The 20,654-nt window shown below is 34.9% G+C and overlaps 2 protein-coding genes and 1 long non-coding RNA gene across 4 annotated transcripts in view; 1 reads left to right on the forward strand and 2 right to left on the reverse strand.

Annotated features, from left to right (window-relative positions):
• The window catches only part of LOC139482501 (coadhesin-like), a 57,363-nt gene extending 43,194 nt beyond the window's left edge, over window positions 1–14,169 (reverse strand). Inside the window, exon 1 of the mRNA XM_071266416.1 lies at window positions 14,080–14,169. Within this exon, the coding sequence (XP_071122517.1) occupies window positions 14,080–14,143 (64 nt within the window). The 5' untranslated portion in view covers window positions 14,144–14,169. The remainder of the gene's footprint in view (window positions 1–14,079) is intronic.
• LOC139530002 (receptor-type tyrosine-protein phosphatase alpha-like) overlaps window positions 1–20,654 on the reverse strand; it is a 517,312-nt gene that overhangs the window by 80,524 nt on the left and 416,134 nt on the right. The window lies entirely within an intron of this gene.
• On the forward strand, window positions 7,775–11,946 carry LOC139530015 (uncharacterized). 2 transcript variants are annotated; one of them, XR_011665939.1, is made up of 4 exons: window positions 7,775–7,838; window positions 9,983–10,181; window positions 11,129–11,216; window positions 11,834–11,946. It is a non-coding gene; the product is annotated as an uncharacterized lncRNA (long non-coding RNA). The 2 variants fall into 2 exon arrangements; XR_011665938.1 differs by lacking the exons at window positions 7,775–7,838; window positions 9,983–10,181 and having other exon boundaries at window positions 10,920–11,216.

Genomic DNA, 20,654 nt, shown 5'->3' on the forward strand with positions numbered 1-20,654 from the left:
GCAAAAAATTATAAGCAAAAATCATAAGCAAAAATTATAAGCAAAAATTGCGCACACATTAATACATGTAGTAAAGCTTAAAAATATGTTACATTTTGGCTAAAAATTTCTTTTCTAAGTAACAATAACTATATTACAATATTATACATAAATAATGATTATCTGCAACAAAATCATTAATCTTCTACATAGTCTGATAAGTAGGCAGGTTTTTTCCTGTGCCTCCGCCTACTTAACATATCAGATTCAACAGCAGATGCATCCATTTCATGGACAAGAAGATCCCCATTGATATTCTTCTCACAAATGTCGGTTAGAGCTTTATTCTCTGAAGAAGTCGAATTACTGACTGTGTGAGACACCAGAGGATCTGGCGCACCCACAATAGCAGCATCACCAATAAAATGAGACATCAGAGGATCTGACGAACTCATGACATTAGTGTTTTCTTTAAAAATATCTGGCAATCCAATTGGGCATTCGTAAATCTCGTTGGTTTCTTCATCCATCGTTTGATCCATTAATTGATTCCTCATCCTTTTAATCCAGATTGGAAGTTCTCTGTCTTCGCAAAGTTTAATTCTGTCATGATGAATCCAAGATTCTGTTTTCCTATCCTTTATCTTGTATAATACAGGTGAACGCGAAGCTGTTATCAAATACGGTCCTTTCCACGGAGATTTCAATTTGGCAGACTGTCCCACCTTTGTAGCTTGATTGAGTTTGTAAACGACATCTCCGACATTATACACATTCTGGTTATATTTCAAATCGTATATGCCTTTTTGTCGTTCCTGTGAAGCCTTCAAATTATCCCTGGCAATGTCATGCACCCTGTTTAAATTCTCCACTAGATCTTTAATATATTGTGGAACTTCTTTTCTGTCAGCATTCCAGTTTGAAGTGCCTAAAATTACATCAATTGGTTGAAAAACTTCTCTTCCCAGCATCATCATGTTAGCAGAGAATCCTGTTTGTGAGTTACGTGTTGCTCGGACGGCTCCAACTAGTTGTTGTAAAAATAAATCCCAGTTGTGTTGTTTACTTTTGATGAAACATCTTATTGTCTGTAGTATTGTTCTGTTATACCGTTCCACTTGTCCATTAGATGACGGATGATATGGTGTGGTTCTAGTCTTGGCTATTTGTAGTAGTTCACAGAGCTGTCTTACTAGATTTCCATCCATGTTTTTTCCTTGGTCTGTGTGGAGCTCAATCGGACAGCCAAATCTAGAAAAGAAATGATCCACTAGGGTTCTTGCCACAACTTCAGCTGTCTGTGTTGCAATTGGGAAGCATTCTAACCACTTTGTATACTGATCAATTACCATAAGCAAATATTTACTTTCTGTTTTTGTAACAGGAAGAGGCCCTAAGATGTCCATGTGCACTCGTTCCATGGGGAAACCAGCATGGTATTGCCCTAGCTTCGATCTGGCAGTTCGTGTTGATTTTTTGTTAAGATTACATGTAGTGCATGATTTCACATACAGTTTGCAGGATTGCGTCATGTTAAACCAAACAGCTATTTGTTTCAGTTTTTCTAATGTTTTATATTGTCCCATGTGACCAGACGAGACAACATCATGACATCCATGTAGAAGTTCCTTTTGCATCTGTTTTGGTGCCATGAAAAGGAGTCTTGGCGAAATAGGATCTTCCCATTTGTAAAGTAAAATATTGTCTTTTATCTGTATTTGCTGTCGTAATGACCAAAAATGTCGGACTACTTCACTACCCAGTTTGAGTTCTGCTTTAGTTGGCTCATATTTATCCTCGATCCATCTCTTTAAAGTTTTTAAATCCGAATCTTTCATTTGTTCTTCATGCAGTTCTACTGGAGAGTATGACGGAGTCCAATTGGTATTATATGAACCGTCGTCAACAAGTCTTCTTATGGTTAAGGGGACGACAAAATCCACTTCTTCCTCAAATGTTTGCCACTGTTGCCGTGCCCTTGTGCAAAACTTACAACCTCCACAAGGTAACTCTTCTAAATTAACATCTGGTCTGTAGTTACGGCATGCTTCAATGTCATCTGGTATTCTTGACAATCCATCTGCGTTAATGTGTTTCTTTCCAGCTCTGTGTTGTATAATCATGTTATACTGAGACAATTCTTCTATCCATCTTGCCAGTTGTCCTTCAATATTTTTAAAGTTTAGTAACCAGGTTAAACTGTTGTGGTCCGTTCTTATCACAAAAGTCCGACCTAATAGATAGTGACGAAATTGTCTAGTAAAACATATAATGGCCAATAATTCCTTTCTAGTTGTACAATAATTCCGCTGAGCCGGTGTTAAGACTTTACTTGCGAAGCTTACTGTTCTTTCCATTCCATCTTGTATCTGACTTAATTCTGCCCCGATAGATTTTTGTGAAGCATCTGTATCCAGAATAAATAGGTCATCAGGTGTTGGATAACTTAATATCACTGAATTTATCAAAGCTTCTTTAAGATTTTGAAAAGACTGTGTTTGTTCTTCATTCCATGCAAATTCTGCCTTTGGACCAGTAAGTCGATGTAAAGGTTCCGCAATTTCGGCAAATTGTTCTATGTGATCACGATGGTAGTTGACAAACCCTATAAAGGATTCTACTTCTTTTCTGTTCTTTGGTGTTGGCCATTTCTTTACAGATCCTATACTGTCAGGATTCACTGCAACTCCATCGGCGCTGACTATTTTCCCCAAAAACTTCACTTGTGTTTGCAGCAGCTGACATTTGCTCGGTTTTAACTTTAAGTTATACTTCTGGAACCTCGAAAACACTTCACTTAAACTACAGATGTGGTCATCAAAATCTTTGCCTAAAACAATTACATCGTCAAGGTATGCTAGACATTCTTTCCAGGTAAGGCCTTGAAGAACAAGCTGAATTACTCTGCTGAATGTTGCAGGACTATTACATAGACCAAATGGAAGTTTTGTATACTGAAATAGGCCGTATTTAGTAACAAACGCTGTCTTGTGTCTGTCTTTTTCGTCTAAGTTCACCTGATAATATCCTGAGGCCATATCAAGCGTCGACATGAAAACGGTTCCTTTCAAGGTGTCTAAACATGTGTCTATGTTCGAAATCGGGAACGCGTCTTTTATAGTGACGTCATTTAACTTCCTGAAGTCTATGCAGTACCTGAGCTTCCCGTCTTTCTTCCTTACTAAGACTGGTGGCGATGCCCATTCCGAAGTAGATGGTTCTATAATTCCTTTATCTAACAATTGCTGTAAGTGTTCTTCTTCTTCTTTCTCAAATCCCAGGGGTGTTCTTCGCATTTTCTGTTTAATAGGATGGGAATTTCCAGTATCTATCTTATGTTGGATATCTCCATTGAAAAGTCCAATATCCAGGTCATCCTTAGCGAAAATATCTTGAAACTTCAGTAATAATGTGACTAGCTGCAATGACTGTTGGTTGTTCAAATTTGCTAGTGATCGGTTGAATAGTTCTTTTAAATGTGTCGGTAGCTTCTCTCTTAGCTGGTTCAGGCCAAAGGACTGTTTTGGAGTAATATCTATTTTATTCAACTTTAAGCTATTTTCGTCTGTTTCCTCCATTACAGCATTAATCTCTAATCCTATACCCATCTGAAAATCCTTTTTCAGAGTTTTAAATTGCTCTGTTGGATTTCTTAGCATTACAGGAACTTGTTTTTTACCCATACAGAGCATATTTGGAACCAACAGGCCCTTCATGAAATTGGTTGGTTGAATTACAATATCATTCATCGGTTTCTCATCTAACTCAACAATGGCGACTTTACTGGAACCAGGTGGTATGACTGTCTTCTTTTTTATCTTTATTCTGTATATTTTCATTTGTTGGTCTTGTCTGTTTGAAGTCATAAAGGATGGAACTTTTTCACCTTTAAGTTTGATAGAATAGTCTGTTAAGTCAATAATTGCTTTTTGGCTCTCAAGAAAATCTATACCAAGAATGAGATTATCTGTTATTTCAGCTACAACCATATCCCATTTTACTGTGGAACTGCCTATGTCCAAGTTTACATTTTCTGCTATTCCTGCATTTATTTCTGAACAAGCTCCAGCACCTTTAAGTATGATGTTACCTTTGATTTTGGGTTTGTAAGTTAACTGGTCAAAAAATGTTTTACTTATAACCGACACCTGCGCTGCTGTGTCTATTACTCCGAAAGTTTTCTTACTGTTCACCCCTACAGGAATATATAATGTTTTGGCGTCTGAGTCTTGGATATTTGTCTTATATAGATTGACTTCAGTTTGTTTGTCTAAAGAGAGAGTTGGTGGCCTTCCAGTGTCACCTGGATGGGTTGAAGGTCGGCCTACTTCTTCAACCCGTTGGAGTTTAAAGACTCCCTGTTTACATTTGGTGATGGTGACCTTGATCTGTTTCCATATCTTTGTGGCGATCTATTCTTTGGTTTTTCACATTGTGCAATAAAATGTCCTTCCTCACCACAGTTAAAGCATTTATTATCTCTAATAGGACTTCTCCCTGGACTGGATAATCTTTGAGGTTGTCCGAATCTATTGGTTGAATTACCCCTTTTCAAAATGTCCAGTATCTGTTTGATGCTTGTCTTTGTGTCCTGAACATCTTCTTCTGTCTTTTTAAGTCTTGACTCAAATCTGCTAATTACATCAGTATCACTGGCTCCTTTTCTGTACAAAGCTCTTACACTTGTAGATTCATGATCCCCATGTGAGTCATACACGTCTGTTTCTGTTTCGTGGAATGTCACCCTTTTAACCTCAGGCTTTTTATTTCCTAAAATAACTTTCTGATTGGTAACAGCACTCTTCACATACTTAAGCGCTTTGTCCAAACTATCAGGATCCTTATCCATTGCTGTTAAAGCTGCCTTTTTGTCCATGCATCCTTTCAGAAAAGCATCACTGGCAACTATCTGAATAAAATCATCAGGTGTTCCTGGAAACCCATCAGTTGCAAGATCCTGTGTTCTCTCTGCATACTCATCAAGAGGTTCCTCTGGCAATTGACGAAGGTCTTGTAGTTGTCTCCTTATAACATGAGGTAAGTCTTTTCTTCCAAATCTGTCTTCCATCTTTTTACAAACAGCTTGATATCCTTCCTGGACTGACTTTGGCATTGTGGTAAAAAACTTAAGTGCTCTGTCTCTCAAGCATTCAATAAGCTTGTCCAGTCTGTCTTGATTCGTCCAGTTATATCTATTGGCAATATGATTGAATTGAACAAGGTACGGTCGCCAGTCACTCCTACCATCATATGTGCTCATCTTAGGTGGCAATGGACCATCTTGTCGTTTACTGCCCTGTCCTGTGTGTGTATTGGTTTTGGTTTTCCAACTAGGTTCATCTTTAGTTTCAGCTATTTTCATGCTAGGCTTCTCCTTTGGTAATGACCATTTTTCAATCATCTCTTGTAACTTCGTCTTATCATCTGTCTCCGTCTTCATAGTCATCTGTATTTTTTTTATCTGTTCATCTCTTTCTTCTATAGATTGATTTAATTTCAGCTCTCTTTCGTTAACTTTGTCAATCAGTTCTTCCATTTCTTCCTTATGTCTCTTGGCAAGTTTATCATACTGTTGTTCGTAATCGTGCTCTCTGTTTTTCATCTTAACTGTGAAGTCCTGGTTTACAGCTGCAATCCTATGTTCATAATCTGCTTTCATTAGTGCTTTGTCTTTCTCTGCATTTGAAAAACTTGTTTTTAATTTTTCAATCATTGCTGCCATCTTCTTAATTTCTTTGGCATTTTCTTCTGCTTTCCCAGTAATATCTTCTTGGATCCCTTCTTGGATTTCTTCGGATGGTTCCAATATTATAACCCCAGTCTTCATCAGTGGATCCCACATGGTATTAGGAATATCTGTCATAAGTTTTAGGTCTTCCAAAATAAGAGGGGAGCCTTTCTCTTCTCTTTTGTTAATAATCTTTTGTGCTCTTCTGTCACTTATTCCTGATATCTGTTTAAGTTGTTCCAATGAAGCTGTGTTTATATTGATAGGTTGCGACATAATGGCCAAAATCTAATAAACTTTTTATACAAAAAAAAAATAATCTGTATATTACTACTTGTATAGGAATTGAACAATGTCGGGATGAAAAACAAAAGTAATATGTACGCATAGGCTATTACAATACAGACACAAGCACTATCACAAAACAATAAGCTTTTCTTTTTTTTTAAACACAAGCACAAAAACACAACACCACAAACAATTTAAAAAAAAAAAAATCACAAACACTTTTACATACAGTCACAATTCCAGAAAATTTGGTATATTAATTTTATTCTGATTTGCCAATGAAAACACAAGTACAGCAAAAACAAAAATCAATCTGAAAACACCTATGACATCAGAGGATCTGACGCGCAAAGCTGTTTCAGAAATTAACTAATTTTAATAAACCTGTTTATATTATCATCTAAGTTAAAGGACATAAATATTTAAAACTTTATATGCATAAATGTAAATGAACATATAAGTGACACAATCAAATATGTTTATATTTGTCTTTCTTTTTAATATCAGATATACAAATTCTTAAACTCAGATTTTTTTTTACTATTTAAACACAGGTATGAAATTGTAAACAATGACGTATGTATACACAATTCACAACAAAAAGTAGTACAGTACAAGTTTTATTATCAACACATTCTTTTATGAGTGAACACTTTTCAGACGGTAAAACCGACAAGACAATTAAACAAAATGAAAAAAAATAAATTTGATAACAACTATGACATTAGAAGATCTGACGCACACAGTTGTATCAATAATTTACGAAAAACAAAAGAAAAACATACAAATGATATCTGACATCAGAAGATCTGACGCTCAACGGAATATCAATGAATAAAAAAAAAATGTGTTGATTTGTATTAATATAAATAAACAAAACCTGAAATAAACCAAATAGATAATCAAAAACTATCCACTAGTAGTTTGTTTTATAAGGTTATTTTGTCTTATTCTCTAGGTGTATGCAAATCTGTGTATTTTTTAAATGTGTTACAAAAAGGGGGAGGGGAATTTTATCACACGGAAAGTCTGATAATCACAATATAAATATGAAACGAATATATCACTCGCGCAAATACCAATAGTACTGATAAATCAGCGCGCCATGAAATAATACAATCGCGGGAGAGAAGAAACAAAGATTTTTCTCTCGCGAAAACAAAGAAAAAAAAATGAAATTCGGCGGGAATAAATGTCACCGATAAACCGCAGTGGAAATCAGTGGAATCGTGCCCACTTCTGACACCACTGTAATGATTTTATAGGGATAGTGTATGCAATATATTACCTATAATATCACAATCCTAGGCTTGAGTCAATTGCTGTCTTTTAGGCCGCTCGTCAACTGGGGACGTCCGATCAGGATAGCAACTATTATATGACTGCCCAATAATCCATGGGGAATCCCGGAATTCCTTTGTATGACGTCGTAGTGTAAATGGATAACGATAAAGCCAAGTGTTCCGAATAAACTGCTGGTATACTGAATACCATATTCTTAACAAAAGTGTAAGTTATAAAAAATATAACTAAAAAAAAGAAGACAGAAAAAAAGACACCCCTTCCGAGACGAGCCTTACATGCACTGTTAATTGACGCTGCCGAGTTATTTTGAGATTAATACATGTATTAGTAGTCAGCCCGTAAAGCCTCTTTCACCAATTTGAGGATTACCCAAGGTTAATTTTACGGCGGCTCATTTATTTTGGCTTAGAAATAAACATAATTGACAAGTTTCTTTCCCCTGCATTCTCGATCCCACATGTAAATAGCACGGTGATTTCAAATAAGACATTGATTGTATTACAACACTTGCCAGTATTTGAATATATTGATTAAGAAGGTATAGAAGATTAATGCACGCACACTATTATCCACCACTGGCCTAAATAGTTAGTCCGCAAACAACGAGCTCATAAAAACCTAGCACTTTGAACACAGCCACCGGCATGATGTGAATCTGAAAGCTTCCCACTATATCCATTTCTACCCATAGAAAACTTTTGCTATTCATTTATCAAAAATGAAATATGTTGATATTAAGGGTATATAAGAATTATTGGGGAATTCAAACCATTCCTATTGTAAGTGATAAAACTAAATTTATATCAGGGTGATTGAAATGAGGGTGAAAAGGGGGGACCAGGAGTTCAGGGCCCCCTGTTTGGGAAAAAAAATTGGTTGATTATACACTAATGCATGCCAGGAGCAGGCCCCTCTTAGGCAGTCGGTGGGCCCCCACTTATGAAAAATTCTGGATCCCACCACTGTGGTCTTCAGTTGTATATTATCTTTTAAAAAAAAATTACACCTGTATAGTGAGGGGTGATAGGACCTTTATCTGGACTCCGGGATTGGGTGTTTTTAAGGTCGGGATTTCGGGATTCGGGAATTCTTTATTCGAATTTTGGGACGTTGGGATTATGTTGTTTTTAAGCTGGGATTTCGGGATTAGGAGCTACCCTACCCTCCCTCTATAGTGTATATATTCTAAAGTGTAAATCAAGGGAAAATAATGATAACTATCTGTGCATTGGGAACTATTAAAAGGTATTTTGGGGGGAAGAAAGAAGGGAGGGTGAGTCCATGGCAGGTAATCCCCACCCCCTTCAATTTGAGAGTATGCTATTATCTTGTCAACGGTCCATATCCCCACCCCTAAACCATATATATTCTTGAATGGGACAATAAAACAAATCAAATGAAATTAAAAGGAAGTGTTTGGGGGTAACCCCACCCTGTTCAATTTGATAATGTGCTATTATCTTGTGAACGATCCAGATCCCCACCCTAAACCATATATATTCTTGTGGGGGACAATAAAATTAATAAAATAAAATAAAAAGGGAAGTCCGTCCCCCTCTAGTAAGTAGTTTGAAAACTTGCAAACGGTCAAGATCCCCACCCCTAAACCATATATATATATTCTTGTATAGAACAATAAAACAAATAAAATGAAATATAGGGAGAGTCCATGGGGGTCACCCCCACCCCCAGATGTTCGAGAAACTTTTAAATGGTTGAGATCCCCAGTGGGTAGGTTAAAAAATTCGGGATTCCTGTTTCCCACCCTCAAACCATATATATTCTTGTATTAGACAATAAAATAAACCAAATGAATATAGGACCATCCCCTTTGTCTTGGGTTGGGAACCCCCCCTTTTTAAAATGGCTGGATCCGCCCCGGCATACCATCTAGCTAGCTATAAAGGCTTTAATAATATGAAATCAAACAAGGAAATTAACAGTGTAGGCAACTGTTTTGAATTAAAAAAAAAAGAGCCTTTTACACATATATCACAATGTTAGATTTTTTGTGCATTTATTTTTGCTTACCGTATTTTCAATAATGGACAAAATTGCATGATTGAATATTGTAATTTAAGAAAAATCAGCATACATGTTATAAAATGGGAAGTGGAAACTGGGAATTTGACAAAGAGACAACAACCCAATCAAAGAGCAGACAACGGCCAAAGGTCACCTATAGGTCTTCAATGCAGTGAGAAATTTTCGGCACTGGTCTTCAGCTCATAAATATGTATCAGAAATGAAAATGAGATACAGCTTTCAGTTGTATTAATAAAAACCTCACAATAAGTTCTGAATATCAGAATATACAGTATTGCAAGATTCTCTCAAAATGTACACATAGAGCTGAAAAACTGTAAAATTAATCATGCTTATTTAACTTTAAAGTCCATGGAGTCCATCTAAATATGCATACTCTCGAACAAAGGAATATAAGTATGCAATAGACATCAAGTTTTCAAAAGTAAGAGTATCTATGCCATTAACTTACGACAAGATCTTCAATCAAGTAATAATTTCGGTTTGTTGTTTAAATATTTCGGAGGTTAGTATGACCTCTTTTTTGGTGATGATGTTTTCGTTTTAAAGTTGGGAACATTTTTTGTACATGTACCAACAAAAATAAAAACACAAAGTCAATCTAGAATTATGTTTTTATCATTTTTTTATGTTTAGGTTGTCAGCAAGATGAAAAGGACAAGTATGCAGTTCAAAATTCAAAATGTGGATAAGCTGAGGTTCAAGGTCTTACCTTTGCAGATTTTCATATTTTGCATGAATGAATTCAAAGGTTATATGATGGACGGCAGAGAAAGAAAAAAAAAACTTTTCAATTATCCTGCTCCTGGATAAATGTAAAACATCTTGTTTTTTGGTAAGTTTTATGCTCTGTTTTGATAGTGTAAGTGCATTCATCTGTCCAGTCTTTCCTCTAAATTGTAAGTTTTTGGTGAGTGTTCGCCATGAATTTCAGTAAGTAACTTGTGGATTTACATGTATATATATACTCCAAATTTAGTACTAATATTAATGGGATTTTAGCATGACATCCTGCCAAATACTTGTTACTCATGTTTATGTTCCAGAACATACAAGTATTTGGACTGAACGCATACAGTCTGCCCAATTTTAAGAAGTCGGTCAAGTTTATTAGAAACAAATGTACTGTACAGATCAACATAACTGAAATCTTTAATAGATTAATACAAAAAGTTTAATTGCAGTTAAAATAAAAACACAGGTTTGGTCGAGCTGGTACCAGACAGTACAAGTATACTTAAATGGTCTGACTGTACACATATGGTGGGACTGTAAGTTCTGGACCGTAAACGCAAGATCAAAATACTAATATGGTCTGGAACATTTATACATGTCTTAAAATTAATATCAAACACGTTGATGTTTTTGAACTTGGTATGATCTATATGTCAGTGGTGCAGGTTTTATTTGACCTTGATCTCATTTTCATGGTTTATTGATCAGTGTTTTTGTGATTTGGACTATTTTTCTTAAACTATAAGTAATAGGTCAACTATAATTGTTGTATTGAAGCCTTGATAGCTGTATATGTCTGCCTGGCATGGTTCATTATTCTTTATTTATTTATCTTGGTTAATGTTAAGTTTATGTGACAGTTGTGATAAAGCTGTATACTTAGGACTATCAACATATTATCAATGATTAGTAAAAGAAGGCGAGACATTTCAGCGTGTGCACTCTTCTTATTAAACACACATTAATATACATCATGTACATTAAACAGCAAAAAAAATATTGATGCAAGATGCCATTCAATAATAACTTTTACTCTTTTATGTATAGGACAAGAACTATAGAAGATACAGAGAAATTATAAACAGCAGAAATGATAGGCAATTTAAAATTTGCAGAAGCAAACTAAACCTAAATGGTAAGACCACTTTTTTTTTTTTTTTTTTTTAAAGTTGTTGAACTTGAAGAATGATAATCATGATTACTATAAAAATTAAAAAGATGTGGTGTATTAAATATGAAAACTATCAATTGCAATTGTAGGCCTGTGACGACCTTCAATAATGAGAAAATCCATACCCTAAAGTCAAAGTAGGCAGCTATAAAAGACCCAAAGATGAAAAAATGAAACAATCCAAACTGTAAAACTAATTGCCTAGTTTATTACAAAATAAATTACAAAAAATAAATATGACCGATATGAAACAACAACAACAACAACCACTAAATTTTAGTGTCAGACTAAACTTACAAAAACTACAGGCTCTGAACTTTGGACAGGCACAATAGGAATATGGCAACCAATGATGTTAATTTCCTGCAAACACAGACTGGACTAATGTAAATCAACTTATTTTTTTGCGAATACTTTATTTTGCATTTAATACTTTCTAGTCTACATCACAGCTAATAATTTTTCGCGAGGTTCAAGTTTACTTAATGTATTTTAATAAATAAAGATACATATGAAAAACATTTATTGCTGTTTCTCTCTCCATTTATAACATTTTATTTGTTTATTTTGTGTATTTATAGGTGATCAGACATCTTGGTTTTCATGATCAATAGGTCATTACTGAAGAGGAAACTTAAAGTTGAAATTTATTTACAAAGTGCATAATTGGATTAATTTGAACTGGAATGTGTGCTTTCCTGCAAAAAAGAAACAGGAAATGTCATCATTATCACATGATAATGCCCATAAACAAAATGGAGTTCTATCATAGATACACAAAAACACTATTGCATAAAAGCAACTACATATTATATATATTAATCGAAAGAAAGGAGAATGCAGAACAAATACTATTTTGTTGTTGAAAAAGGAACACCAGTTTTATTCACTCATTTACATCGCTCCCTCATATCAAATGTACGGAAGGAGATCTTGAAGAACAATTTGCAAAAATGTTTTCTCTTAGAATTGAAGGAAAATGTTAAGTGAATGGAATAATGTATTCACTGAATTCTTACGTAGTGGATTGAATAACTGTATAAAAGTTGAAACAGAAGAAAATTTTAATTTAAAATAACACGAAAAGTGTTTATTTTATTATTTAATCTGCAAACATATAAACAAATTCTTTAGAACACCACAAATGGTATGACATTCAAATTGGTTGCTTATTAATGTATTGCATTGAAACAATTACAAGGAAAACAGAATCATTTGCTACAAAAAAAAATTATAAATCAAAGTTAAATTTTATAAAAAGTATGAACAATACCTAGATCTAAACAGTCAGACTTTATCAATTTTCAATGTCACTAAAAAATGTTGAGTCAAACATTTATGAAAGTTTTGAATATCATTTGCATCAACTATACAGTCTTGTAATAATTATATATATTCATACTGTTTATATGTATACATGGTATAGCGAAGAAATGTTTAACAAGTAAAAATAAGGGAAAACATTTCCTTAAGGGAAATTTGTTGTCTTGAAGGAAATCTTTTTCCCTTGAAAAAACAATTTCCCTTGAGAAAAAAACAATTTCCCTTTGAGGAAAAATCTTTTTCCTCTATGGAAATTTGATTTCCCTTGAGGAAAACTACTTTTACTTTAAGGAAATTGTTGAAAAAAGGGGCATAACTTTTTCAACAGTGGTGCTAGAGCCAAAAAAATTTAGGACAAATATCAGGGAACCAATACCAACCAAGTTATCAACTTCATTTTGACTTAACTCCAAAAATTAAGGTGAACAACTTTTGCTCTCAGCGGATTTGCAAACTTGACCCCGAGACAAATCTGCTTTTCTGAGATGTTTCCAAAAAAGGTTCCAAAAATATGTTATGCCCTACAGCTTTCCATCCAGCTAAGGCAGAAGTGTATTCTCTTTTATTCTCATATATCCAGTATTTGCAATAAATTGTAATTTTTATGAAGAAAAAAATTTAAATGGAAAATAATGTTTGTTTTGTAATATAATATGTTCCCATGGGAAGAAAAATTGTTCCTATGTGAAAAAAAATTGTTCCCATGGGAAGAAAAATTGTTCCCATGGGAAGAAGATTTGTTCCCATGGGAAGAAATATTGTTCCCATGGGAAGAAAAGTTGTTCCCATGGGAAGAAAATTTGTTCCCATGGGAAGAATTAATTCCCATGGGAACTTTTTGTATTCATCTTTTCCCATGGGAACTTTAAAGTTCCTATGGGAACTCTAAACTTCCCATGGGAAAAGTAATTTTTCCCATGGGAACTTTCAATGTTCCCATGGGAAATTCTAATATTCCCATGGGAATTATCAAATTTCCCATGGGAAATGTACTTTTAATCAGCTGCAGTGACAAGAGTGACAACAGTGACAAGTTGGGACATATGGCATTTTTTTAATTTTTCAATAATCTATGACTGGGCAAAATTTTTTTTTGATATCTTGTAAACCGACAAAGTCAGATTTGCCGATACCGGAATGGCAAATTTGTCCCGCACAGTGTTAAATTTAGGTCACTCAGTATCAGATTTTTGATAAAGATTTCCGGAGGAGGCTTCGTGTATGTAACAAATGCGAATGTCATGTCACACACACTTGGCACTGTGTTTACGTTACCAAAAACAGGTATATCTAATCGGTGGCGTGTATTTTTGCCTATTTCTGTCATGCAATCATTGAACAATATGATGATGAAACTACATTCATGTCTTAGAACGATTACATGCAATACGTTTAACATTTTCAAACGCCTACCCATACTGAAATGTTTAGTTTTGATTTAACGGCTAGTTACTTACTGATTATAAAGTCACAAGTCAATGGAAATAAAAATAGATTTACTTACCAGCATCACCTGAAAAAATTCTCAAAAAGAGTAAAACGACAGCTATATTAATTGAATCCTTCATAACGAAACACACAACCAGGAAGTTAATATTTTAACAGGACGATTTTGTTATTAAAGCAATGCATCAGGTCTTTTGTCAAGAACTAGAGCGTGAATTAATGTGAAGACCTTTGAAGGGATATTTAAACATTAACTTAACAAAAGCATTTTTTTATAGAGAATAAATATACTTTTTGTAAAATATACTACGGTAACAGTTCTTGTAAAAAGGTAATTAGGGATAATTTTTCGATGGATATAAAATATTAAACATTTAACACTCTGTACAGCACTTTAATTTATTTATCCTAAGGCTAGGCCTAGACATGCACACTCCTGAAAGTATTGGAAATTTCAACTTTATAGTTATGCCGCGTTCGAAGCATTTTTCTCATATATCAGGAAAGCTCAAATAAAAAATGAGACATCTAAATACTTGACATGTCAGTTTAAAGTAAAATGATCTTCTGACATCAGACTCGGACTTCTCTTGAACTGAATTTTAATGTGCGTATTGTTATGCGTTTACTTTTCTACATTGGCTAGAGGTACAAATGTATAGGGGGAGGGTTGCTATCTCATAAACATGTTTAATCCCGTCGCATTTTTGCGCCTGTCCCAAGTCAGGAGCCTCTGGCCTTTGTTAGTCTTGTATTATTTTAATTTTAGTTTCTTGTGTACAATTTGGAAATTAGTATGGCGTTCATTATCATTGAACTAGTATATATTTGTTTAGGGGCCAGCTGAAGGACGCCTCCGGGTGCGGGAATTTTCGCTACATTGAAGACCTGTTCGTGACCTTCTGCTGTTGTTTTTTCTATGGTCGGGTTGTTGTCTCATTGACACATTCCCCATTTCCATTCTCAATTTTAGTTATGTAAAATTAAAATCTTCCAAAATCTGGGGGTTGAAAAACTGATTGTTTTTCTAACATATGAAAATAGATATAAAAATCAGGTCTCTAGAATACGAAACAATGTGATGAGATACATTTGAACAATAATAAAATCAAATGTCTATAAAACATTCATGGCCAACAATCGGTATCCTATTCATGAACCCGGAGACGAGAGCTTACATAATGTGAATAGTACACACTGTGCAGTAAACAAAATGACAAGATAAATGTATGTCATTTGCAATTCTTCATAAAAAGTTAAACCACAAAGGCGGAAACCTTATATTTATAAACATTAACACAAATCCCATTATATGAATTGATATTTAACAATTCAAATATTAACAATGGATAAAACCCATGATTGAATTTGTCTAAAAATAGAAAATACGAGGTAATAGCCTTTATGCATGTTATGCTTGAGGTAATTTATTCACAGTATAAACACAAGGTTTCAAATATATACTGGTTTAAATTTTGTATTTACTCATCAATGGACTCCCCTTTAAAGACAGCATTGCACTTTTAAATTGACAGTAGCAATCAAAGGCGTGACACAGGGTTCCGTAGAACCCTCTATGACTGTGTTTCTTTTCTTTTTATATTTCTGAGGAATAACGTGAAGATGTTATGATGCATAACCAGTCTTGCAGTATGTTTTTTCGATTGAATAGTTTCACATTTTGTCATTTTCGGACTTTTAATAGTAACTATATGCTATTGGTTATTGGTCATTGTTAAAGGTTAGACATATAGTAGCTTAAATCCATGTCATTTTGTAACTATAACTAGCAATCATACCGTCATATTTATATATTCTCATCAGAATTAAAATATAAAAAATAAATTAAGATTCTAAAATTATTGAGAGCAAAATTCTATTTTGAAATGCAAATGATTAGTATACTATAATGTAGTTACATTATTCAGGACTTAGGCATTTTCCAAGTGTTAAAGTTACTTAAGTTTATTTTAAATATATTTTATCTGCTCAAAGGTAAAAGGACCAGACACAAGTTACACATTTTCTCCACAATACAATATAAATATATATATGCTGCAGTGCAGGCGATTTGGTGTCACGATATCACAGTAGCATGGGTTCGAATCCCGGCGAGGGAAGAACCAAAAATTTGCGAAAGCAAATTTACAGATCTAACATTGTTGGGTTGATGTTTAGACGAGTTGTATATACATTATGTACACAGCCATGTATCACCATCATTGATGGCGATCCGATGGATACATCTGTTGTAGGGTTGTCACTGACTCAGACGTACTTATGAATATAATTATTTTCTGTGACTGTATCTTACATTAATTTGTAGGATCCTTTACTACAGATAATTTAGCTGATCTGTAACAATAACATCTTCATGCCTTATATATCATGTACTGTAGTACGCCGCTAGATTAAAACTGACGTGGAAAGGTAACACATGCCCACCGAAAGCTCTTTTTTTGAGAGCCCAGGTGGTCGTGTGGTCTAGCGGGACGGCTGCAGTGCAGGCGATTTGGTGTCACGATATCACAGTAGCATGGGTTCGAATCCCGGCGAGGGAAGAACCAAAAATTTGCGAAAGCAAATTTACAGATCTAACATTGTTGGGTTGATGTTTAGACGAGTTGTATATACATTATGTACACAGCCATGTATCACCATCATTGATGGCGATCCGATGGATACATCTGTTTTAGGGTTGTCACTGACTCAGACGTACTTATGAATATAATTATTTTCTGTGACTGTATCTTACATTAATTTGTAGGATCCTTTACTATAGATAATTTAGCTGATCTGTAACAATAACATCTTCATGCCTTATATATCATGTACTGTAGTACGCCGCTAGATTAAAACTGACGTGGAAAGGTAACACATGCCCACCGAAAGCTCTTTTTTTGAGAGCCCAGGTGGTCGTGTGGTCTAGCGGGACGGCTGCAGTGCAGGCGATTTGGTGTCACGATATCACAGTAGCATGGGTTCGAATCCCGGCGAGGGAAGAACCAAAAATTTGCGAAAGCAAATTTACAGATCTAACATTGTTGGGTTGATGTTTAGACGAGTTGTATATACATTATGTACACAGCCATGTATCACCATCATTGATGGCGATCCGATGGATACATCTGTTGTAGGGTTGTCACTGACTCAGACGTACTTATGAATATAATTATTTTCTGTGACTGTATCTTACATTAATTTGTAGGATCCTTTACTATAGATAATTTAGCTGATCTGTAACAATAACATCTTCATGCCTTATATATCATGTACTGTAGTACGCCGCTAGATTAAAACTGACGTGGAAAGGTAACACATGCCCACCGAAAGCTCTTTTTTTGAGAGCCCAGGTGGTCGTGTGGTCTAGCGGGACGGCTGCAGTGCAGGCGATTTGGTGTCACGATATCACAGTAGCATGGGTTCGAATCCCGGCGAGGGAAGAACCAAAAATTTGCGAAAGCAAATTTACAGATCTAACATTGTTGGGTTGATGTTTAGACGAGTTGTATATACATTATGTACACAGCCATGTATCACCATCATTGATGGCGATCCGATGGATACATCTGTTGTAGGGTTGTCACTGACTCAGACGTACTTATGAATATAATTATTTTCTGTGACTGTATCTTACATTAATTTGTAGGATCCTTTACTATAGATAATTTAGCTGATCTGTAACAATAACATCTTCATGCCTTATATATCATGTACTGTAGTACGCCGCTAGATTAAAACTGACGTGGAAAGGTAACACATGCCCACCGAAAGCTCTTTTTTTGAGAGCCCAGGTGGTCGTGTGGTCTAGTGGGACGGCTGCAGTGCAGGCGATTTGGTGTCACGATATCACAGTAGCATGGGTTCGAATCCCGGCGAGGGAAGAACCAAAAATTTGCGAAAGCAAATTTACAGATCTAACATTGTTGGGTTGATGTTTAGACGAGTTGTATATACATTATGTACACAGCCATGTATCACCATCATTGATGGCGATCCGATGGATACATCTGTTGTAGGGTTGTCACTGACTCAGACGTACTTATGAATATAATTATTTTCTGTGACTGTATCTTACATTAATTTGTAGGATCCTTTACTATAGATAATTTAGCTGATCTGTAACAATAACATCTTCATGCCTTATATATCATGTACTGTAGTACGCCGCTAGATTAAAACTGACGTGGAAAGGTAACACATGCCCACCGAAAGCTCTTTTTTTGAGAGCCCAGGTGGTCGTGTGGTCTAGCGGGACGGCTGCAGTGCAGGCGATTTGGTGTCACGATATCACAGTAGCATGGGTTCGAATCCCGGCGAGGGAAGAACCAAAAATTTGCGAAAGCAAATTTACAGATCTAACATTGTTGGGTTGATGTTTAGACGAGTTGTATATATATATATATATATATATATATATATAACAATACAAATTGAATGTGAGCATGCATTAGATTCATATAATATAAACAACCAAAATATTACTAACTAGAGGCTCTAAAGAGCCTGTGTCGCTCACCTTGGTATATGTGCATATCATAAACAAAGGACAAAGATGGATTCATGACAAAATTATGTTTTGGTGATGGTGATGTGTTTGTAGATCTTACTTTACTGAGCATTCTTGCTGCTTACAATTATCTCTATCTATAATGAACCTACGAATCAATCCCAGTAGTTATAATATTTTGTAAAAATTTTCAAAATTTACAAAATTTATGAAAATTGACTATAAAGGGCAATAACTCCTTAGGACAACTGATCATTTTGGTCATCCTGACGTATTTGTAGATCTAACTTTGCTGAACATTATTCCTGTTTACAGTTTCCTCTACCTATAATAGTATTCAAGATAATAACCAAAAATGGCAAAATTTTGTTAAAAATTAACAATTCAGGGGCAGCAAACCAACAACTAATTATCAGATTCATCTGTAGATTTCAGGGCAGATATATATTGACTTGATAAACAACCCTGTCAGATTTTCTCTAAATGCTTTGGTTTCAGAGTTATAAGCCAAAATCTACATTTTACCCCTATGTTCTATTTTTAGCCATGGCGGCCATCTTGGTTAATTAGCCTAGTCACCGGACACATTTTTTAAACTAGATACCCCAATGATGATTCTGGCAAAGTTTGGTTAAATTTGGCCCAGTAGTTTCAGAGGAGAAGATTTTTGTAAAAGTTAACGACGACGACGACGACGGACGACGGACGACGGACGCCAAGTGATGAATAAAGCTCAATGGCTCTTTGGGCCAGGTGAGCTAAAAAGTAAAATCACAAAAATACTGAACTCATAGAAGTCATTATACTGAAAAAGAGGAAAGGGGATAAAGAAAGAACGATAGAGATTATGATGATGATGATGTGCGATTACCAGAGTATGTTTATTCAATACTACGAGGAATCGTTTTTTTCTACAAAAACCCTTATTTTTAAGTACAAATTGCAGCATTCGGGAAACTAGCTAAAACCATGCAACAGAATAAATAACGGTAAAAGTAGTTTACCGGTTTGAAAAAGTCATAAATCGATTGAGAGAAACTAAAATCGAGGGAAATAAAGGCAACAGTAGTATACCGCTGTTCAAACTCATAAATCCGTGGACAAAAAACAAAATCGGGGTTACAAACTTAAACTGAGGGAAACGCATAAATATAAGAGGAGAACAACGACACAACACTACAATGTAACTAACACACACAGAAACGGACCAAGCATCAGACAAAATCCCACGAGAATAACAAATATAACATCAAAACCAAATACATGAATTTGGGATAGACAAGTACCGTGACACGTCTTATCGCAATGTCAATTTGCACTCGAAACACATCAAATGTAAAAGGAAAACAAAGGAACTAGAACATTGAAGTGCAATAAAAACAAACACCAACATAGAAACGAACTTGATAACAACTGCCATATTCCATGACCAGGTACAGGTCATTTAAAGAATAAATGGTGGGATGAACCAGACAAAAATGGCTTAAATAAAGCTCCCGCTTTATGACAATGTTAAAACAATTCTCTAAAATGTCAATACTTCATGACAGAAATACACCACAAACACACGCAATGACATTCATCACAGACTAACGCACACAAAATAATATAAAAATCGAGGTACATTTTGTGCATCATGTAAACTGCCGAATATCAACAAACATATTACATAAACGACAGACACAACAAGATATCACAAACAGTGACGCGCTTACGTAACTGACAAGCAATCTCGATCTCTTTACAATTATTTTCAAATACTCGTCTAAACAATTTTATGACACTGTTGTAATGGTTGGACAGTTTTATTATCAATTGGACTACAAACGATAAGACATAACACATTATTCAACCGAAACCATAACAGAAACATTAATCAAAGTACTGAGGTACTGAACATCGGAGGACCGCAAGTTCTTGTGGATGATAAATTCAACCTCATCATAATAACTACTTGTGTTTTATATTGTAGAGATACAAATCAGTATACTCTGGTTTGTTGTTATATAATACTAATATTTGTATATTATTATATATACTTTTCGTCCATTTGTATATCATTCTTTTTTACTATATTAATAACAGTGCAGTGCAAGTGCATGGTGTACACTCTTCTATAATAA

This window comes from Mytilus edulis, chromosome 7 (genome assembly GCF_963676685.1).
Source record: "Mytilus edulis chromosome 7, xbMytEdul2.2, whole genome shotgun sequence".
In the NCBI taxonomy this organism is placed as follows: Eukaryota; Metazoa; Mollusca; class Bivalvia; order Mytilida; family Mytilidae; genus Mytilus; species Mytilus edulis.